General features: G+C 38.7%; 2 protein-coding genes across 7 annotated transcripts in view; one reads left to right on the forward strand and one right to left on the reverse strand.

Annotated features, from left to right (window-relative positions):
- The window catches only part of PLEKHG7 (pleckstrin homology and RhoGEF domain containing G7), a 40508-nt gene extending 31491 nt beyond the window's left edge, over positions 1 to 9017 (forward strand). For all 3 annotated transcript variants that reach the window (XM_084506557.1, XM_084506558.1, XM_084506559.1), the window contains one exon: positions 291 to 9017. In XM_084506557.1, coding sequence (XP_084362683.1) covers positions 291 to 398 — 108 coding nt within the window. In that variant the 3' untranslated portion in view covers positions 399 to 9017. The remainder of the gene's footprint in view (positions 1 to 290) is intronic.
- EEA1 (early endosome antigen 1) overlaps positions 1 to 23891 on the reverse strand; it is a 406236-nt gene that overhangs the window by 327818 nt on the left and 54527 nt on the right. For 3 of the 4 annotated variants that reach the window (XM_084506555.1, XM_084506553.1, XM_084506556.1), the window contains 9 exons: positions 23397 to 23591; positions 22391 to 22573; positions 15795 to 15980; positions 15195 to 15326; positions 13544 to 13729; positions 13001 to 13239; positions 11450 to 11570; positions 11045 to 11143; positions 9638 to 10046 (listed from right to left, as the gene is read on the reverse strand). In XM_084506555.1, coding sequence (XP_084362681.1) covers positions 9924 to 10046; positions 11045 to 11143; positions 11450 to 11570; positions 13001 to 13239; positions 13544 to 13729; positions 15195 to 15326; positions 15795 to 15980; positions 22391 to 22573; positions 23397 to 23591 — 1464 coding nt within the window. In that variant the 3' untranslated portion in view covers positions 9638 to 9923. Of the gene's footprint in view, positions 1 to 9637; positions 10047 to 11044; positions 11144 to 11449; positions 11571 to 13000; positions 13240 to 13543; positions 13730 to 15194; positions 15327 to 15794; positions 15981 to 22390; positions 22574 to 23396; positions 23592 to 23891 lie in introns of those variants that run through there. The other variant, XM_084506554.1, reaches the window with a different exon arrangement.

A 23891-nucleotide genomic window follows, 5' to 3' on the forward strand; every position in this document is an offset into this window, starting at 1 on the left:
GCAGCAAATTTCAAAATTTCAAGCAAACAGAGCATTAAAGTCCCATCTTCATAACAAAAAGTAAAGTTTCATTGGAAATCTCTGGCTCCAGACAAAGATTCTAGTGATGTGCTGTGGCCTTCGCAATGGGGAGTGTTGGGGCTCAGGGAAAACTCACTTTTGTTTCAGGAATTATGAGCAAGAGCCTGAAGAAACACCAAATACAGCTGAAAGCTCATGGGTGTTCATCTGTCTGAATTACTAGAACTTTGCAGATTGCCTGGGTTTACAGATTATTTTTCTTGTTACAGAAAACATGGATGTCGCAGATAGAAATGGCAATCTCCAATTACACTAAGCAACATGAAACCAAGAAAAGCACACTTTTTTGCTCCCCAGCTGAATCCTCTGAAATTTAATAATGCCAGCACAGCATGGACAGATCCCGTGGAATACTATTGTGGTGATAACATAGTTATTTCTTCCAGCATGCCTTTGCTTTCTGACACTAGCAGACTTCTGACTTGACTAGACAGAAGTGATGAGTTTTGACCACAGAATATAGGAATACATCGGAGGGGGAGAATGAGCCAGGTACCAAACACATCACTCTTAAATGCTCCTTTGCTTCAGCTAGGGGAAGGCTCTTGCCATCCAGGGAAGTGTTAACACAACTTCTTTCCTAGAAAGCAGGACAGGGAATACACCTATATTGATGAGGAGAACTTATTCACCAGAAGTCTAGAGGGGTCATTCTGAGCTCATTCAAATTGTATTAATAAATTTCACAAAATTAAAATTGTAGGCAACTAGTCATAGCTCCCTGTACTTACTGCCTTTTTACATACTAAAGTAACATCTCACACTCAGCTTGTGGGGGAAGATCAGTAAAAACATATTTTTTTGAGTAGCAATTAATTTTCAAAATGAAAAGGTTGCTTAGTGCCCTGTTTATTTGAAAATGGTCATCTTTACATCTAATATTCAGATAAGCTACAGATGCTACAGAATATATAAAAAGAACAGAAGTGCAATGATGTCCCCCTTCTAATGGAGACTTTTTTTACCCAAAGTTTTTCACAGCTTTATTATCAGCAGATCCGTCATTATGCATTATTTACGCTTAGTGCAGCCTTCAGAGTTCAATTTTGCAGTCTTTTCAACTTTTCTTCAAAAACTCAAACATTCTTTTTATATTAAAACATTCAATACTTCACTGCAATCCCAGATCTGTGGTCCATATAGTCAAGTATGTGTATGTTTTTTTCTTTTTTTGAGGTACTGGAACAGCCCCACATAACAGTCTGGAACTGGTTGACACAACGTTACTCCTGTAGAGGGAGGGTGCTCTCACCACATTAGCCTGGGCTAGTCTGAGATTAGCATAGCAGAGGAAGAGAGACTTCTCTAAAACCAGTCTAAATGATCCTGCCACTTCTCCCACTTCTTGTGCCCAGTCAGTCTCTCCCTAAGCATGGAAGCAAGCCTTTAGAATATCCCTTCAGTAACAGAAATTATTTCAGGGTGAACTGAACAGAGAAACCACACAGATGAAGACTATGCTGAAGAATTTGGGAGCGCCGTTCCAGTTGTTTGCATTACTCACGGTTAAGTCAGCATACCTCCCTATCTTTTGTCTCTGCTCTGGCATCAAATTAGTCATAAATTCAAAAGTGTCTAATGCAGCTCCACCCATCAGGATGTTCTGATATGTTTTCTCCACTTGAGTGGTTTACATCTACACACAAACTCTGGTCTGGAAGCTGTGTGTACTTGCCTGGTCCATCGTCCTCCCGATGTCACTGCAGCACATGCTCCTGCTCTTCCCTTTTATGCCCACAACGGGCAAGTTTCTGTCACAGACTAGTGAGAAAGGGACAGCTACCCAGGCTGCATGCCCGGGGTAAATGCATACAGTAGAAAAGCAGAACTGAGCAGACACAGCAGAGCTGCTCCAGGAAGCCACGCAACCTACAAACACTTGGCCACAGCTTGGCTTCAACAGCTGTGCTCTATCTCCACTGATGCCACGCTCAGCTGTGTGCTGTGTCAAACTCTTCCATCCCCAGCACCTCTACAGAATCTCACAATATCTTGCCATCAGTGATAATACCAAAGATTTTTAAGCCCAGAAAAGTCACACCTGTCAGATTAAGCCCTGTGCTTCCTGCACTGGCAGAAGAGAAGGGGGTGTTTTGCACCTGTGTTGTTTTTTTTTTTTTTTTTTTCCTTCCAGAAAGATCTTTAAGATAGGTCTGCTCAGTTTACCAGGTAACTAAATAGTCCTGGAGATTCAGTACTCCCAGAGGTCAGCACATCTCTAAGGGGAATACCCTAGGGGAAGGAAGTACTTTCACACAGGCTGTCTTTAGGGAGACAAACTCAACGGGCTCTTTTGTGGTCTGGAGAGGAAGATGCCCCAGAAAACAAAGCAGAAATCAACTTCTCAACTTGAATCCCCTTTCAGAGAAAGCCTCTCTCAAACTTTTTCTACTGTCTACACACCAAGCCTCTAGGAAGATCTACTTCAGTTTTGAAATGTAGTTTTTTGTAAATGCCCCCACAATGCAATAGTGGCTTTATCATGGGGCACATGCTGATTGCCTGGATTCTCTCTGCACTGCAGTTCTGCTCTTTTAGAGGTTTTCATTCAATAAGTGAAACCTCCCATAACCTGAAGAACTAAAACAAGCACTAATTTTGAGCCTTCCAGTTATGTCAGTTGTTAGACTGCACTGAACACAATGTAGGAACGTGGTCAGTGACAGAAAGAATAACTGAACCCAGTATAACCAGCAGATTTGCACAGTTACTAGGAAAGGAAAAACCACTCTGAATTTAACTTGTGAAAACCAGTCATTATCACATCCTCCTCATGAAAGCGAAAGCTTTTGTTGCAGCCTCCAACCAGTCTAAGAAACTGAAGCATTTAGTTGTTCCCACATGTGTGATTTCCCAAGAGTTCCCTTATATTATGATATATTCCCCAATTCAAAGTAGCTTTGCTGTCTGAAGTGAATGACAGAAAGGTCTGTTAGAAAGGTCTAATTTTTTCTTTTATTGTCATTCATCATTCCTGTAACAGGTTAGAAAACAAAAATTACATTTCAATAACATTTCATCATAGTTTATACAGAACTGGTTGATGCATGGTGTCATTTACTCATCCAAATCCACAGCCACCTTCCAAATCGCAGAGTTTAGCAATTACAGTGCACGCTGGACTAAATTTTTTTCACAATGTAAGGCACAACTACATGATCACAAGTAGTAAACACAAACACTGAAAATAGAACTTAAGAATCAAACTCCAATGAAAAAGAAACAAAATCCAAACACACTCATGCAAAATTTATCTACACCTACCAAGATGGTATGATCCAGTTTAAAAGAAGTGCAGTACTCTGTAGGTAAAATTGTATCATAAGGCTATTATAATACATTACCTCTAAATACTGGGTAAGAACTTAAAACTTCTTCCATTTATATTTTATACAATTCTACAGAAAATAAGTTGTATGTGTGATATTCACATCTGCAATAATAAACCGATCAATAAAATGCTGAAAAGAGGCAAACAGCACAATGCTACTTGTGGCACGCATCCATTACAGAAACCATTCATCAAGTTCACATCTTGCGTATTGAAGGAAAAAAATGCTAAATTAATGGTACATTTGGTGAATGAGGTTATCCATACTCAAATGACAAAGCTGTATACAAAATTGTTTTTACCCAGCAGACCATGATTATGAAAGGTTGTGGTTATGATTTATTTCCTGTCCAGCAGCTAGTTTGCAAGATTGAAATTACAGAGGTTAAAAGAATTCAACAGAGTTTACAGTAACTTGAAACTATTGGATACTTCCAAACATATAAAAAAAAAAAAAAAGACTTTTTTTTTTGGTGATAAACTTTTGCAATTTTGGCTTTCACTATAATTTTTACATAACGTGACAGTGAGCAAATCCTATTAAACTTACCTAGTGTTTGAGTTTCACACTGAGAGGTAGTTCAAATGAAATCTTAAGTAACGGCATCAAATGGTGGGGTTTCATGATTTTTATTTTTTTTTCTGATTTTTTTTTCCTTTTCTTACAAAAGTGACAAATCCTATACAAGCAGCATTTTGGACACATTACTATAAAAAGTTCTGGTATTTGCTAACTCAGCGAGACATTCTTCTAAACATCCCTCCTGTGCCAGGATTCAAGACTTAGCGTGATACAGCAGAGCACTTTGCCATAAACCCAGCAGCAGGAGCCCAGACCTGCCAGTGCTGGCCTGTCGACATTTAACACTGAACACTGTTCCCCGCCTTCTTTACCCTAAAAAGGCAGGAAACGGGTGAATTTGTTTTTTAGTTTAGGTCACAGGGGGAGGCAAAGTCAGAAAACATGACTACCAGGCTTCTGCTTTCATAGTAACGTTGATCTAAAGGGGTTAGCAGGGCTTCAGTAATCTCCACATGAGCAGGTACTCCTGTATCTGCTGCACAGCAAGTGCATAGTATATGGCACACTGCAGACAAAAGGCAGAGTTTATTACATTAACCAGTGTCTATTCTCTTTCTTACTGTGATTCTGTGAAGTGGCATCTTGTGTTCTCTCTAAAGATACAAAGCTCTTTATTCAGTGCCACTTTAAAAAAAGAGAGAGAAACACAACTGAGTTTCTGTGGAGGGACTTTACTATCCAATTATTGCTGGTTTTTGAAAAGTAGACCACTTAGTGTTTTCCAAGAGAGGCTGTGGTCCGACAATAATTTTAAACTTATCCTAAAAGGGATGGTGAGGTCAATACTTCAAAAATGAAGGACTAGACAACTGGCAAGAACCTTGAAAATACATAAAATTAATGTATATTCACGTTATAAGCTTAAAATGAAGCTCTACAAAGACAATGTGTGAGTGACTACATGAATTTTCTTGTTACATGTGCTCCCAGATGATGACCTTATTTTTGGTACAAAGTAATTATGAGTGCAATTCTCCTTACATAGCAAGGGGCCAAATGTAATGCAGTGAAAGTCCAGCTGAAGATAAACCTTCTGCCCACTGATTACAGCTAGCACACGCAACGCCAGCAGTGCCATTCCGCTTCTTGGAGATTATATTCAGTTAGACAGCAAAAAGTGCATAGTGCAAATGACAGTGTTATTTCCTAGTCCCACAAGAATATGAGTGGAAGGGGTGGTACTTGGAGGAGTAATTTAACAGTTTTAGCATACTCAAACCACGGTATCATTCTTCCTGACATAGTTCGTGCTCTATTTGAGCTCCAGCTTCAGCAGTTTTCTGTCTGCCACTGAGTACTGGTCATAAATTTTTAAGTTTTGCAAAAAGCATTTGTTTCAACTTTCCATTTAACTGACATTGAACAATCTAGAAAAATATTTTTTTTTTCCAGTCCCTGCTTTAGGAATACAACTTCTTTTACATCTAGCATTGTAAAAACAATTATTCTTGCTAATATGTGATACAAACAGCGAGGTTACTTCATGCTTCCACTCCCAAGTACCCTCTTGCTTCACTAAGAAAGGTTTTCTAGTGAGGATTCACAAATAAACCTAATGGCCCCAAAACCAACAAAAACATTCATTGCTCTTGCATGCCTAGCACTCCACACTCCACAACAACTTGGTTACTTAATACTTTCCAAAAACAGAGGAAAAAAACTGCACTCTATGGTAGAGCGTTGAACTCTTGTGCCAGAGCAAAGCCAGACAAAAAATGAGATCCCTCTAAACCTCTTGTCTCTGCTGGAAGTAGCAGCAGAAACTTTCCTTTGCCTCTTTATCTGCAGACAGCAATTTTTCCTACTGTGACTCAATTTTATAATCTTTGTTAAACCTTTGCAGAAAGGGGAAGGTTATTGGAGGGAAGGAATACATGGGGAGAAGAAACAACAGTGAAGCATATCCCGCTAAGATCAAAAGCTTGCCACTGAACCCTGCAGTGCTCTCTGCCTACATGGGGACTGCAGTATGAAAATATGAAGTATGCATTGTTGACATGAGGCCGGAATAAAACAGTGGGGATTTGGCATTTTGGAGACAACAACCCAAGGGATTGTGGCTGTTTGACTGGGAAGAGATGCAGCATCTCCAAAAAGTTAGAAGAACCTCTCCCCATCCTTAGCAAGACCATCTTTTATGCTTCTCCAAATGACTTGGTAGATTGTCTCAGCCCATGCAGCAGTTGGTGTTTCAGATTCTGCTTCACCAGAGATGCTGAATGTGCCCCTGAAGACACTCTATCCACTCTATCTATATATCCACTGTTCAATTTCTGATGCCATGGTAATGGCTGGCAATTAAAGGCAGCTCGGGGATCCCACATACCTTCTGATTCAAGCATTGGTTTCACCATTTTTCCTCTTGACATCTTACTCTACAATGGCCTCTCCTTGGTGAATCAGAGCTATGTGGTTCTTGCTAAAGGCTGCTAAAACACATCACCACACGTTTTCACCTTCTTGTTCCATGTTCTAGTCTCTTCTGCCATTTTTTTCCTCTGTTTCCATGTTTGTAGTCTGAAAAATCAGTGCATTTAACTACTTTGTCCAGAGTCCTTTATCTCAGTGTGGTAAAACCCAGCAGACTTTTTGCTAGGTTTTCCTATTATTTATATTTGAAAGGAGTGCAACAAAAAACCCACATCTTACTGACAACATACCCCTCAAAGCAGTCAGAATCTACAAGCACATTTACAAATACAACACTTTTCACCTTCCAGTTTTCCTTATATAAATAGTAATACCCTTAGGTCATTTTACTGAGCTTGAGCACAACTTCCATCGTGGCAGCCAGTATTATGTGGTCTATCATACCAACAAATTGTCAGAGAATACAGACCTGTACTAAAAATCATAAACACAAGAGTAGGAGCATAAGATTTAACAATGAAGCCACTAATTTATTCCAGTGAAAAGCTGCAGAACTCCTAACTTTGCCTCAGTCTCAAACATCAAAGTTTCTACCTCAGCACTGCTCCTCCTGATCTTAGCAATCCCTCTTTCTACAATTGTGTATTTGAAAAGTATTTCTGTCCCCTCAAGAAGTCAGTCACACACATCAGTCAGCAAAAAGAAGCCTTCAGAAATTGAGCTGGTTTCACCTTGAAGCTGGGAAGCTCCATCCTGAGTTAGAATCATAGAATATCCCAAGTTGGAAGGGACCCATAAGGATCATCAAGTCCAACATCCAACTCCTGAGTTGTCTGGTGACCAACCAAACACACTTATTCAGCAGCCAGCTGAGTGAGATGACTTTGCTTGTCTTTACAGCAAAGCATCCCAAAATCAAGAACAATGATAGCAGAGCTTCTACCATTTCCTCTTTGCTGGAGAGCTCTCTCCTCTGTTCAAAAGTAAAACATCTGAACACAAGCGGATCTTTCAACCATTTCCCTAGCTCCCCCTGAGAAACTTCCATCTTCATTCACCACATACGTTTTGTCCTTCATGCAGTTGTGGGAGGTTTCTCTCTTCCCTCTTAAAATCCCCTCCGTTCTACATGGTTGTCCTTCACCCTGAAAGCTGTACACTCTGTGTTACACAACCAGATGGTGCGTACCTAGGCAGAAGCAAGACTGTGACATCTTTACCTTTGCCAGATTTCTGAAGCCACGTATCAGACAGAGAAAGGCTTGAAAGCAAACTCTTTGGATTCCATCAGTAAGTAATTGAACAGAAAAAAATCCTAAGAGGCAGAGATTCTGTTCATACTTCCCAGTCAAAGAATTCTTATTCCAATCAGTTACCCTGACAAGGACAAGCAGCAAGCACACAGGATCTATTCATACAGAATCATTACAGCACTTGTTTCTTTCAAGCAAACAAACCTCAGAAGTTCGAACTAGAAAAGCTGGTAAGTACTGCACATAACCATGAGTGTATTCCAAGCATAAGGAATAATAAGAATTAAATTTTAAGATGACTCCTTGAGGATGCAAATTTAGAACTAGATAGGTGAGCTAAGATGGGATATGAAACATATAGATCATTACTGGGGAATAGGGATTAACAAGTCTTTTCACTTGAGAGTTAGTCAGAACTAGACATTTTTCATAAAAGAGGCTCCTCTAAATTCAGATAAAAAGCTGTCAATACATAAAAGTACATAAATCTGCCTAAAGATGGCTAAGCATCTATCATTGTAACAGAATGTGTTTCCTTACCTTGGAAGGCAAGAATTAGAGAAATTGAGGACATAGTCCTTTTCTCTGAACAGCTGGCATAATTTTGTAAGACAGATAAGGGCTTGGGTTGTAGAGAGTTTACTAGGATAATAAAGACTAAGGGTTCCTAAGTATTGGAAGGCATAATCCCGGATCAGAAGAAATAACCTTAATGGTTTTGAGGCCAGTTACCAGATACTCCTTTCAAAGGGAGGAAAATTTAGACACAGGCAGGCAAGAAAAAACAGGTGTAAATAAAAGCACAACAAAAAGAGCAGTCTATACGAACTCAGCAGGAAACCTCTGTATTAAGTACAGAAAAGGAAATACGAACAAATACAAGGTGATGAGACGCTGGAGCAGGTTCCCCAGAGACACTGTGGCTGTCCCATCAATTTCCATTGATATTCAAAGGAAGCGTTCAAAGTCAGGCTGGATGGGACTTTGAACAACCTGATCTAGGGTCCTGTGCAGGAGGGGTGGAGTGGACGACCTTTAAAGGTCCCTTTCAACCCAAGTCATTCTATGCTTCTATGCTCTAGAACCATATATGTTGGCCTGTTTATTTAGAGTTGTGTGCTTATAACTAAGCCAGCACCAGGAGAATTAAACCACCATCCTAAACAAACTAAATCATAGAATTCACACACCATTTAAGAACCCTTAGCAATGGGGGACAGAAGGAACAATGGAAAAGCGATGTTTGTTAGGGCTAGCAGGAGTTCAACTTGTTCCACCAAAAGCTGAAGGAAGGGATAGGAGAAAAGGTCAGCTAAACTGCAGCACCCTCTAAAAAAAAAAGAGCTTTTCTTAGTAGGATACCTAGCGAGGCATTTCTGGACATCCCTGAGAACCACAAGGACTTCTTGGGGCTTCCAGAGTATGGGCAGAGGGTCAGATGGGCTATAGGCTACTATCTGCCTTGTTTGTTTACTATTTAAAACCTGCATATAAAGGGCTTCTGGAATATTAAAATCCATTCATCAAACATGTAAAAGTGAAATCGATTAATATGGGAGAGCTTTGTGTAGTACTCCTACAATGCCCACTAAACTTGGTCACATCATTAATTCACACATACACACGCACACACACACAATGCAGTACAGAATGTGTAAAGGTATTCCAGTATCCAAGTGCTGTAGCTGGGAAAGAACTCAGGTGCTGACACTACAAGTTCTAAGCAGGCAAATAAAACAGAGTTGAGTCCAGCCCATTACCCTCACTGCGGAGTTAGAACTTCAGAGAGAAAAGTCCAAGAATCAGAGAGAGAGAAAGCAAAACAAAGGGGTTATAAAGAACATGAGATACGTAATCAAATGCAACAATTAGTTATGCTATTACAGCAACATTTGATACACAAAATCCTCACAAATTTTTGCATCCTCCTTTTCCATTGAAGGAAACAAGAATAAACTGCAATATCACATAAACGCGTTTTCTCTTGAACAAAAAAAATAAAGATAAAAAAATACATTGTTACTCCTCTGTTTAAACTTTATTTACAAATAACTTGGTATTTCTAATCTAGACATAGAAGCTCTTTCCAGGATAAATGGCAATAAGCTATGGGTGATCTGAGCCCATATCTCACAAAAAATACAATAGTTTTACTTGGTATCAATAAACATTTTAAAATATACTAAATTTTGCCAAGTGTTACAATCATTGTCCAAACTGAATAGTAGTCTGAGTGCAGAATGAAGTGCATCAACAGAAATTATAAATTTTAGCGTAACTTTTTTTTGTCTCTCACGATAGCCAGTTATCCTTGCAAGTCATTAAAGCAAGTATCACAGACCCGAACAGGCTTCTTAGAGGAAGGAGTTAAGGCATTCTTTGCTGAGCACTCAGCACAGAAAATATTTCCACACTGTCTACAGTGATGCTGTGAAAGAAAAGAAAAAAACACACATGGTGAACATCAATTACAGGCTTACGGGTGTAGATTAATAATGGAGATAATTACCATGTCAAATCAGCACTCTCATGTTTCAGATTTTTAAAATACCAGTTACAAGCGCTGCTTCACTGAGAAGGGAGACCCATACCAGTTTCAGATCTGAACTGGTTGAAATTCATTCTCCTTTTGAATTTTTCCTCTTGAACTTATTTTGTTTGCATGAAACACATTCATCCGACATGTAACTATCTGCTTTCACACTGGGAAGTACACCCTTGAATCAAAGGAACCAGAAGCCTTTGTTCAAAGACTACCCAAAGGACATCACAATGCAGGACAGGGAGAGCCACCTAATACCAAGTCAGGAAGCACTGCAGAGTGAACCTCACCAACATCCCTCACCTACTTCATTGCCAAGTCACTTGGTGGAGGGATGATAATCTCTGGATGAAGGGCAGGCCCTGCCAAGGAAGGGATGCTAACACCTTAACTGACCACAGCTGTTTTTACAAAGAAGGTCTGACTACAGACCTAAAACATACCCAGTTGTTTCTTCTGTTCTTTGTCTACTTAGCATTTACAATCACAAAGCTCCAGATCTTGCTGATGTCTTATATTTTCACATATATGTGATTTCAACAAATTTACCTTCCTTTTTCTCTTCAAAATCCATTCCAGACTGGTTTTAAATACGTTTACTGTAAGTACCCTTAAAACAGTATCATTTTGCTTGCTTCGGGGACTGAGCTATTTAACATTATTTATAAAATGCTATCATTAAAATGACAAAAGCAGCATGAATGCAGTAAACCCCACAAACTGTATTTTTAGTATTTAAGGCACCATAAGCAGTATTTGTATTCTGAGACGTCCCAAGTATCATAGCACTTTAAAGCCATTTTCTAAAGTTTCATCTCATGAAAAACAATTTGAAAACAATAGAAAAAGAAAATCCCCACAGATACAGTGAAAGACAAACCTACCCTTCTCACTGTCACTGAAAAGCCTTTTCCACAGGCCATACAATTCTGTACCTCGTTGTCTTCTGCCCATTTCCTGTTGAGAGCTTGGGTGTGTTTGATCTATTTAATTAAAAAAAAAAAAAAAAAAGAAAAAGCATATGTAATTCTTACTCATTTGCTCTATTACATTGCATACACTACCCAATGCTGTATAAAAGCACCAATTCTGCCATGATACCGAGAGCTTATAATTCACAGAGAAACCTAAAAGCAGAGTTAACCTACAGACAGCAATACGGTCCTTGTGCACCACAGGAACATCTTAATCACTGTGGAAAGATAACCTGCCACAAATATGATGCAAACTTACAATTCTGACAAGACCCACAAAGAGAATCAACAGGTTTGCTTCAAATCAAATGATACCTGTAATGACTGGTTTTCTCGGCCTAGCTCCTGCATTGCAGCAGTAGTGTTGTCCAACTTTTTCTTCATTTCTACAAGTTTGGCTTGAAGCTTTTCAATTTCTCCTTCACTTTTTATACACCTGAGGATAAAGAGTGAATAGTCAGTCCAAAGGCAATGTGCTCTGCCTCCTTTGGGCAGGTTGTCATGACTGAGAAGAGTGAGCCTCATAAAATCCGTCTGAAAATACACTTGCTGTGAAAGTTCTTGGCTGGAAAAATATTCTGTTGTAACAACCAGTTTAAGATTATCTGGCATTGCTCCCAAATATCTGGGGCTTTTTAATACCTGGAGTTACTCCCAGCACCAGGGACAGTACTGAATGCAGCCCATTAATCAACATGCCCTGATGAGCATCACTGTGCAACAGAACACTCTCACAAAGCATCTGCAGCAAATCACTTCAGACAACAAAGCAGAAAGTAACCTTTTTCTTTTAGCAAGGCCACCTCTCATCAGCTGAAATTCAGTTAACTTGAAACACAGATTTTAAAGGGTGTTTTTCTACTAAGCTGTAAAAGTGTTACTGGATGAGTTCAGCACAGGATGACAAGGGATAGCCAAAGAAAAAGAATCTCATTTGAATTGATCCCATCCTTTCCCAAGGCTTACTGCTTAAAAGCCAAGCAGCAAGCTTGACAGGACGGAATAAAGTTTTCCATTCTGCCTTCACCATACATCTCAGGAAATAAGGATGGAAGAAGTTTCCAGTCTCACAGATGTTGTAAACCTTATAATCTCTACATTCAAGCCACTCCTGCTGGTTTACATGTGCCTCTTGCTGCCTGAAGGAAAGCAGCTCTGCTTATCTAAGTCTTAATGACTATGTCGTAAAGACAACAGAAGAACTGGAGAAAGGAAGATATTAGCTTTTTAGGATGAAGAAAATGCCTCATATGAACCTTAGAAAGTCTCTCTAAGCCAATTACATGTTCAATACCCTAATGATGAGCAGTGGGCACACCTAGAAGTCCATAACCAAATTCTGTGCTATTGGAGGCACTAATGAGTCTGATCCAGGTTTCTGGATGACTACTGCATCTATTCTGATTCATTCAAATGAATCGAGTTCCAAGGAGTCTCAGAGTGACAGAGAAGGTAAGTTTACTCAGGTAACAGAGCCAGGCCTTGCATGGTTCATGCAACAGATGATATGAAAAGCCACAACCTACACACCTTAAAATTCCAAGGCGCCCAGTAGGGACGGACATAAATCTTTAAGCGGAGGCACAGACATGTGGCTTTAGTGATAAAGTAAGGTTCTGATAAGCCTGCCTGATTTCCTACAATATGGTCACCCTGTAAAAGCTCACAGAGTACAGTTCGTTCACAACACCGCTTGCTGCGCTTTGGCAGGGACAACAGAAGGTTCCAGTTTGGAAGCCACAGCCCAGATAAGCATGGATTTTAGTACAGCATGGACGCAGAGCTTGAGTCAACTGAAAGTAGTTTTCAGTGCAAGGCTACCCATTTCCCAAACTACACTTCCACCTCATCATGACCACTGCTCACCTCTCCAGCAATGCTCTTCTCTCATCCTGGTTATTCTGCACTGTTGCTTCCAAGACAGCAATGTCCCCACGTAAATCGTCCGTCTGTTTCTCCAGCTCGCTCACTCGCCTCTGACTGCTTTGCCACTCTTTCTTCATGGTAGCCAGATTTTCATTCAGAGCTGTGACCTGCATGGTGAGCTTGGCCTCCTTTTCCTCATGTTTCCGGTTTTCTTCTTCTTTCTCTTTTACCTCTGTGTGCTAAGAACATCAAGAAATAGTGAAAAACAACCTTCCAAGTATTCTTTCTGTATTCATTAAACTCAAATGAGGCAAAGAGTCTTTACCATACTAGAATCATTACTTTTAACCAATGAACCCAATTACACAAGACTGTCATCCTACTGAAACTTCCTACACTCTTAAATGCCTCAAAGATTTTTGATCTTGACATTTAAAAATTAGTATGATGTAAAACTTTAGACAACTCTATGCTTCCTCTCTGCCCCTGAAAGAATCCAAAGGCACATTCACGAAACAGTCTTACAGTCTCTCACATACTAACCAGTTTATCTTGAATTTCAACACATTCTTTCTTCAGTTCTTCTTCTCTCTTTTTCAGCTGATCTTTGACAGCTTGTTGGTTTTTTTTCTCCTGCTCCAGAGCTGAATTCATATGATCTATTTTGCTCTGAAGCTCTAATTTCTGTTGAATCAATAGCTGTTTTGCATCCTTGAGATTTGATACCTCCTGTTAGGATACAGAGCTAAACGTTAAAGTGGCAACATTGAAAGTTTTGCTGACAAATTCAAAACTAATGCAATTGCTTTCCAGGGAGAGCACAGCAATAATTTTTCATTTTATCACTGGAAGAAAGGATGATTTTACAGCATAGAGTACCAATGATTTTCATGATCAAAGACTTTAAACTTATACAATTTTTATGAATAATGCTCAATTTTAAAAATAAACTTAAATTTACTGTATTTTTTCTACTAAACTAGCAGAAGCTGTGCTGGATTATTTTTTTACTGTTCTTTGAAAATAAATGACTGTTGTCATTTTTTAGAGTCAGTTCTAAAATTTACTTCACTTTGTTCTTTGGTTGTAGTAATCAGGTTAAAAGAATAATAATGACCAAGTTAAAAACAAACACGGATGGGAAAAAGCTGGCTTCTCTTAGTCTTATAAGTATAAATACATGCACTAAATTTTATGCAAGCAGGATGATACATTTGATTTTAAACTTTTGTTTGTTTTTCTGTAATAAAAAATATGAAAAAAAATCTTGAGGTAGAATACTCAGTTAAATTTATAGGAATCTCTTTCCTTAAAATTATACAGCCAAATGTACAGGTACTAAGAGCCTAACAGGGGTTGCCAGTTTTCCAGAAATCAAAGTTTTCAACACAAACTAAAGCCAAACCAAAGACAGAGAGAGAACATAACCTGAGGACAAAAGGATGTCCTATAAGAGTGTATCTTATAGGATAAGAGTCCATTCCCTGACAAGAAATGGGAATTAGAGTATAGGCCTGTAGGAGACAATTTCTGTTTTAGTCTGAATCCTTGTATGTAGATCAAGAGATTAATGTATTAAGCCACCGTTGGTGTACACACATTTCATAGTGTGAAATAGTTTGTTTTACTGAAGACTTAAAGTTATTTAATTGAAGTCTACAGATTTTTACCCTTTAGACATCTCATTTGACTGTTATGATTTTGGAAAACAGTCTTGTATGAGGCTCCAGATGTTGTGTCCCTCCCCCCACCCCAAGTGTGACTTTTTAAGACATTTTAAAAACCACAGCACATCAAGGAAGTTTCACACTCTACCACACATATTTGAGAAGTACCAGATGTTCCTAGAACATCTGGAAAAGTTCATATTCATGACACTTTGGGACATCTTTTCTACACTTCAGAATTGTCAAGCAAGGGTATGTGCAGTGAATCTACAGTAAAACAGAAAAAAAGCCCCGAAACTAAGACAAGTCATGTGATCTACCTGGCCAAGCACACTGGTAATTGGAGCTCCAGTACTATCACTAATCAGGTCAGCATTGCTCAGGAACCCCAGTGAAATCTGTGCTTTGGTTCCCTTATCTGTAATACTGATATTTACAGCAACCACCTTTACGAAGCCATTCCAGATAATTTCTGTATTTCTGATCAGATAACTGAGCACATGAAGATTCATTTTGTTTCAATATACCTTCTCATATTCTTGCTTGCAGACTCTGAGCTCTTCACCCAGCTTGGCACTTTCTTTTTCAAGTCTACTCTTTATTTCCTGGAGCTCTGTTGTTTTACATTTTTCATTAGCCAAGTCTTTTTCTTTCAAAATCTTGAAGAAAAAAATACATATACAGATATATATACATACTTAAAAGGTGATAGAAAAGTGACTTCTTCCAAGTCCACAAAAAAAAATAAAATAAAAAAAACACCATCTAGTACCCCAAATCCTTAATTACAAAAGCTCTAAGAAGGAAAACAACCGTCACATCTCTCTATCCACAGTTAGCAGGGCAAACAATTAGCAGCATGTTTACAGTTTTATATTTAAAATTAATAATGTTTTTCTGCATGTCTAACCACTTAGTACAAATTATCAGTCTATTTTAAAGCAAATTCATTTCAGCTGTCTGTTAGCAGTCTTCAAGCAGGAGGTTCAATAAAATTGCTGTTGCTATGCTCTACAACAGTGGTATGCCCCCAAAACAACCCCTGTTTAGAGATGTACCAGGAATTAACGGGGTGGGGAGAGGCTGTGTGTTTCTGTGGGAAGATTTCAAAAGACAGAGACATTTACCCTATCATTCTGAAGATCCTGTAGCATTTTGGTCTTCTCACCCAGCTGCTGCTCCTTCTTTGATGCATCCTGTTCCAGTGCAGACTTTGCTTTCTTCAGTTCCTGGATCTGCTGATTATTATTAGCAATTCGATTTCTGCTGGAAACTACCTCTTCTTGAGCAAGAGCAAGTTTTTCTTCTGTGGACTAATTACAAAGACAACTCTGTAAATTATCTGTCAGTATAAGAGCTTCAGATACTTGACAATCATTTAGTCATTTTCCACAGAAAAACTGTCACATAGCATGCAACATTTTACTTCAAATGTTGACAAAGCATAATTACAGGAACTTCTGGGTCTTGAGGTTATGCCTAGCAAAAACAAAGTACCCCAGAAACATTTCCAGCAGCAGTACCTACTCCATCCTTCCACAGACAAAATGCGAAAACATCCAGAGGGCAAAGAAGGAAAAGTGATTGTTTGACAAAAAGATAATGAACTTGAATTGGCTTACACAAGTTGATTTATTCTCAAGGTAAATGTACTACCTTATAATTCTATACAGCTGGTATTTAAGCAACAGAAAAGCTACACTGTGAAGTTTCCAGGAGTGATTCATTATTACTGTATTTTTTCCAATGACTTAACGAAACTAGCACTAGCACAGTCAAGAAATTTTTGAAAATCCTGAAGTGAAATGTGCAACCTAAAAAAGCTAGAATCAGAGCAAAATGTTTCACAGTCTCATGTGTATCAGCATTTCAATTCAATCAGACCTTAAACTTCCACTCAAAATCTATTATATACCATAATTTAACTGGCCTCCAACTCTCCTTATTTCCAGGGTGCCCTCATTGCAGCTTTTCAATACATAAAGGGGTCTTATAAAAAGGATGGAGAGGAGACTCCTTAGTTGGGTACATAGTGATAGGACAAAGGAGGTATGGTCTTAAATTAAAAGAGGATAGATTTAGATTAGACATTAGGAAGAAATTCTTCACTCTGAGGGTGGAGAGGCAGTGGCACGGGTTGTGGATGCCCCATCCCTGGAGGTGTTCAAGGCCAGCTTGGATGGGACATCCACCTGATCTAGTGGGTGGCATCCCTGCCTATGGCAAGGGGGGTGGAACTGGGTGATCTTTAAGGTCCCTTCCAATACAAGCTCTTCTATGATTTTGTTATACAGAAAAAGACTTCTCTACACAATAGGTCACAGAAACCCAAGTAACAATCTCAAACTCACACCCAAGACTCATTCTATTTGCTCACAGCAAAGTCAAACTTTGAGGCTCTTCTTAATTTAGTATTCTGGAAGAGGGGGTGTTGTGATGTTTTTAAAGCCTTTGGCTTAGCCATGGACTAGCTACGTTTAGGAGCATGTCATTTCACAAAGAACCAAAATGGAAAAAATAAACAACTCATCCTCTAAGTCACCAAAATCATGGTACTTGATGGAAACATTTTATGCTAAGATACACAGTGTGAGGTGGGGAGATTTATTATTAACAATTAATTTATTGCCTTCTGTGCACCAATAAGGATTTAAATTCTTTCAGAATAAACTACATTCTTTTAGCTGTTACTCCTCTTACTTAAGCCCTAATTAAACCTCTTGTACTTGTTGTTCCTTTAAAAAAAAATCACTAAACTTCAACAACCTTGACTTCACTTAATTGTACATCTGTTTTAAGCAGCTCCTGTCTTCATTTAAAAACTGATTTCTGTTTCCTAACCCTTACTTGTACAGTCTGAAGTGTTTTACTGGTAGAATGAGATTTAGTTTGAAACACCACTGATGGAACACTGCTGATCCAATAGCACTTTCTACAGCTTCAGTCACTTAAAAAATTCAAACTGCCTTTTTGAATTAATTTGCAGGCCAATTATTTGTCTTCTGATCTATAAGTTTACTATTTAAAACTTCACAAGGTTTTAGCTCAAGAAAAAAATGAAGCAAAATAGTAGGTGCTTTTGCAATTTCAAGGTTGTAGCAGAGTGGGTCCTTCAGAAAAGAAAATAAGCCCTCTCTATTTCACTGTGGGTGGTGGAGTACAGTATTTTCCTACAACTGAGAAAGGATGGGAAGTGTAGCATCATCACAAAACACCTTCACAGGAAAACCCAATAGTTTTTGCAAATTTAGAATGAAGACATGTCTTCATTCTGAAGACATGGCTTTTATTCAGATTTGCTTCTTGCAGAAGTATGATTGTAGACAATTTTGTACAGGATTGTAGACAATTTGTACAGGATGATAAAAAATTTGGCTATGAAGTGGGTAGCCCAACAAAAAGCTTCACCTATCAGATACTCTTCCCTCAACCATCTCCAAAGTGTCGGTACAGGACAGGCAATCTGACTGTGCCTATGCCCAAGCTAAGACAAGGTGAATGTCCTTAAAAGAGGAGTCAGTATTCAGCTTGCTCTGCAATGTCTTATACATAAACGTTTGCAATATAAGGGACTCTGAATTTTGAGCACAATTTATCTTACTACAGCTAATGCACAGCAAGTGGCTCTTAACTGTGTTGTGATTAACAATAATGCTACTGGCCTTAATTGAGAAAACATTCAATATAACTTTAGCAGTAAATCCACCTTCTATCTATCTATGCCTTTCTTTCTGCCTTCCTCAGAAGTCCCTCACAGCACCCTTTGGAAATCAGCAGAAATCCAGCACATGGCTAAAACATTCCAGTTATTGTCCTTGCTCCTGGCTTAGTCTCCAACTAGTTCAGATGGATTCTTTTGGACTCCTGAGGAGCTCACATCTTTAACAGAAAATCACCTCTTCAAAATCTGATGCCATTCACCTTAATTATTGTTCAATTTTGACATCGCTCTCCAAAAGCGGCAATATAACCCCAGTCATGAGATTACTCTTTAGGATGACAGAGAAAACCAAATGCAAGGAAAACATACAGAACAAAAGAAGTCAATCTGGACTAAGTGTAAATAAAACCAGATGTTAGGTTGAGTGGCATAACTAATTAACCAATTAAAAGGAAATCTCAGCCCAGTCCAGTACAATTGGGCTGTTGCACTGCAAACAGGCCACATGGAGCCACCAGCAGAACTAGCCAGGTGCTAGGTCCTGGATTCATTCCATCGAAGTGAGGTGCACAAATGAACAATTTTAGTCTGCATGCCCCTCTCCCCCCACCCAGCTCACAGAAGGGGCATGCCGTTATTCACAGATGATAACTTAATGTCGCTTCAGTTCCTCGGCAGTAGGATTAGACTGACCGCAGGCAACTTAGGCTCCTAACTTAGAGACTTGAGGTCTGGCAGCACAAAGAGCATCCAGAACATCCACTGAAGATACACGGAGAGTGGTGCCAGTATCGGAGGCAAAGAAACATTCTTTTGAGAACACAGAAGAAACCAGGACTGACTACAAAAAGCAAAAATGCCAAGACCAAAGAGTATTTGGCAGAGTTCAGGAGAGCAAGATGCACAAGTATGTTTGCACTAACTCAAAATCAAGGCAGAAATAATAACAGCTCTTCATTTTCAATAAGTCTTGTAAATAAAAATAGTCTTTTCCACAAAAAGGAATCCCATTTATAGATATAAATTTTATATATATATATATATAAATATATATAAATATATTTATATTTATATATATATATATATATATATATATATATATAGGATATAGGGTATATATATATATATATAGGATATAGGGTATATATATATATATATATATATATAGGATATAGGAGATATATATATATATATATATATAACTTTTACAAGCACTCAAATCTTGCCCAATTTCTTTTTTTCCATCAGAGACAAAAACATGATTTTATTTATTGTTACAGAAGGCAGGTTTTTTAAATTAAACTGAATGTGCAGCATATCGTATCCATAAGACTCTAGCTATGTTCTCACTTTAGAATTTGCTACAACACTTCTCACTTTTGCTCTGGGAGACTTACAGCTTCACAGTTTGCATCTGGCTAACACTACATAACTTGGACCTTCTGTTATTGAACCAGAAACTGAAGTGTTAAGGGGGCGTTCAATTTTTCAGCCTGTGCTGCTGGTGTGCCAGGCAGCTGCCCGCTTGCTCTGCCTCTAGCTAGGCATAGCTAGCTCTCACGCAGTGCTGCATCCCCAACTGCAAAACTTCATGTAAGCATTACTCACTTTTTATCACACTCCAGTCTCACAGCTCCCTCAGCCCGAGGTGACCAGCAGCCAAGCAGCCTGGCAGTGATATTCCAGCCAGAAGCCAGCAGATGGTGCTCTGCGTACAGCCCCGCTCACTGGGCTTCAAACCATGCTCACTAAACACAGCTGTGCAGGGACTTCATACTTCTGCTACAAATCCTGCAATAAGACATCTAAGCTTACCTAATACACAAGTTCTAAAAAGTTCTTCTACTGTCTACCAATAATATCAAGACCATTCTGGACCCCAGCCCTCCTTGGTTCCAAACCATCCAAAATTTGTAGCTCTGGCTCAAATCATCTGCCTTCATTAAATAACTCCCCTAAGGACAAACATAATGCACATAACTGGCTTGACTATGAATCTTTGCCACAGAGTTCTTCTGATTTGAGTGGTACTTTTGTGTTCAGCTCTCCAAACTAGCATTAGTCTTCCTTGACACTTTTTATAACTAGTCTGAGAAAGCAGCAAAGAATATCATTACTATTTTAGTTTAACATTGCAATGAGACGGCACACTTGTGATTAAACATATATTGGCCCTGTCCTTTTTCCTCTCCTGGATTTTACAGAAAAAAAGCAAAGCGGTGCCAAGCAGACCTCACCATCCATAATTATTGTAAATAATTATAAATAAATAAACAACCATGCAAACAGCCTCCAAACTGGTACATCACCTCAGCACCGAGGACACCGATATTTCTCAGGCTCTTTAGGCTCCACAGGTATTTACATAATAAATCGTGTTACCTGTTCATATTAACAATCTTATTCTCCTGTTACTAGTCACCTTATTTATATATTACAGGTGTTGCTGGTCACCTGTTCCTATCACCTTATTTTACCTTTTTGCATTGATGTTCCATCTCTCCCTTGTTACCATCCCAATTCAGGTTTAAAAGCACATGGGAGACCTACTGTCCTATTTTATGTTTGTCAGAACTAGAAGTCATCGAGCTGGCTTAATAATACTTATTGAGAGCTATCTTTGCAGCAAGCAATATTTAAATGAACATCCAATGCTTGTACAGGTCACTGCATTACCAATTTAAATTATACCATAATTACCAATGTGTTGATCTAAACACATTCTGGGAAATTAACTCAGAAAGGAGGTTAGCAAGCTATAGTAACTAACCGTATGTTTAAACCACCTTTGCTTGTTAAGCAGGCCAAAGTTCTTTATACCCTTGCACAAGGATTCAATCAAGCAGCACCAAAAATAAAGCTAATCTGACGTGCAGGAAAATGTGGCAGGTAATCTAATGTCACAGAGGAAGAGTATGATTAAGAGAAATCCAATGATGTACACATAAAGGAGCTACTTTTCTTTTTCTTAAAGGAACTCAAAACATTGAGTTTGGCGAGGACTCCACAGCTCATATGGAGCTATCTGAAATAGCCACAAAACCTTTAATATTTCAAGGATGGGACTGAAAAGACTACACTGGGAGAAGTAGAAGGGACATATTAAATCTAACCAGTCACCAAAAGCTCTCTTTATATATAGTGAAGGCAACAGAAGCCAGCGTCTAAAATGGATTGGATGGCCAGTTCTCCAGAAGCACCTATTTAACTCGAAGAACTTCAGGAAATCTTAAAACAACAGTGTCACACAGACAATGACTCCCTCTCCAGCTTTGCAAGTGAAAAGCGCCAAAGCCACACATCTCTGCAGCATAGTATGTCTTGGAACAAACCTGAGCATTTGTTTAGCACTGACATGAGGGGATGGTGCGGGGGAATGGAAAAAGGATAAAGAAACACCTGTTCTTATCGACTCAATTCCCAGCAACATCTTTTTGAAGGCATTACATCTGAATACCAAACCAGGTAAATTCTGCTTAGGAATAGCAAAATCTTGGAGGATTACATTCAGACATCTGCACTCCAGGCAGGTCCCTAAACCTACTGTTTTTATCAGTATAACATCTCTCAAAGTCTGTAATGAGCCAGGAAGAAGCAGAAGGGGCAAGGGCATAGGAGCAGACTGACAACTACAATTCTAGTTAAATCGTCTAGAAGGCAGTGGTTACTCACATGCTGTCAGTGACTTTGCCCTAATTAGCTACACTATTTAAATTAGTTGAAAGCTACAATATATACCACCATCACCACCACCAACAACAAAAAACTCAAAAAAGAATATGAAAATAAATCATCTTTCACTTTGCACCCACAGGTCAGATTGCCATTGCAAAAATGGAAGGGTAGTTCAGGTAAGGTGGAAAATACACTTGGCTTTCAATTAGTGTCAGTATGTCCTTTGTCCCAGGGGAAAGGATTGAACAGCACTATATTCTATATATAGAAGCAAAGAGCTTTTTTTTTTTTCTTTCCCCATACAGTTTTTGCACTGTTTCTGTATCTTCAAAATGGATACAGACAGATCTATTAAGTCACAAATAACATTAAAGTGTCTCTAAGTACCTTAAGGTCCTGCCTGGTCGCCAGCAACTCAGACTCTTTCCCGTAAAGATCCAGCTGCAGTTTTTCCATGTTTTCCTTATATTTTTCATAGGTCTTCTGTAAGTCTGCTAGTTTTCCTTTCTCTGTTTTAAGCTCCTGAGCTGACAAAATTGTCTGCTGTTGCAGCTTATTCTCCAGTTCTGCCTGAAACATAGGCATACAAAGTATCAGTTAAAGTTACAGATAGTATGCTTTATGATGTCAATAAATCATATTGTTACTGAAAAACTATTTTTACTGAAAAACACTTATGAAATAGCAATTAAGTAACCTAACATAAACAGTTTTTATAGCAATATTTTGTAACTAATTTCACAACAAAATTAAATTCACTTTATAAGACTTAGTAAAACACAGCAAGACCAAACATTTTAAATTTAAATTATATATATTTATTTATTTATTTATTTATTTATTTTTTTAATCATACAGTGTCCCTAGACAAGCTAAAGCAAAAGTATGATCATATAGTACAGGGCAGCCGAAGCTGGCAAAACATTTAATAGTGCACAGCACACAACACAACATTCACTAATGTAAGACATTTGAACTATTTCCACTATAGTTTATTAGTTTCATTCTGTCACTCAGATAAATTATTTTGCTATAATGAAAGAGAGTTTAAAACTGCCATGGACATTCAAAAACACTGCAGCGTTTGTCTAAATTGCTCTCACAAAACTGTCTACTGCTTTACAAGAAAACAGCAGCTCTTACTTCACAGTATCCTCCTGGGTCAAAATAAAGACATACAATCTAGCCATTTTTACCAATTTACTGAAACTCAGCTCCTAGAGAGTCTGTATATTTCAGCAATGGCCATTGAAGACTTTGTTTCCACATCCTGATCTTACCCTTTCCAGCAAGACTACAGTAAATAGCTGTTTATTCCAAAGACATTGGCATAAAAGCCACAGCACGTATCAAATTTATATTAATTTTCTTACACGAGTAAGGCCAGCCTTACCTTTTCTAAAAGGGCAGTTTTTAACTCGGCTTGTAGTGTTTCACTGTGTTTTTTCTTCTGCTCAAAAGATTCCTTTAGGTCTCTCAGCTTTCCCTGAAGATGCTGCTCACTTTTTTCTTTGTCTTTCAGAAGACCCTGAATTTCCAGTACTTGTGCACGTGCTGAATCAAGTTCTATCGACAACTGCTTAGAGATCTATATTCAAAAATATTAAATAACTGTATATAATTTTAATTTACATCATTATTTGTACATGCTGTAGTATGTAAACTGTGTGTATGACAAATTGCAAAGCTCAAGGAGTGAACAGACAAGTTCACAAACGAAAAAACTGTTAAAGCTGAAGATACAGTCTCTGGTCCAACCCCCAAAGGACTGCTCGAAGTTGGGGAGTGTCCACTGGTTGCAGTAACCTGAGAGGCTTGCCCTCAGCCTGCTATGCTCTGGGCTGAACAAACCAAGGGGCCTCAGCTGCTCCTCATACATCTTCCCCTC

The sequence above is a fragment of the Aythya ferina genome (assembly GCF_964211825.1).
Source record: "Aythya ferina genome assembly, chromosome: 1".
Taxonomy (NCBI): domain Eukaryota; kingdom Metazoa; phylum Chordata; class Aves; order Anseriformes; family Anatidae; genus Aythya; species Aythya ferina.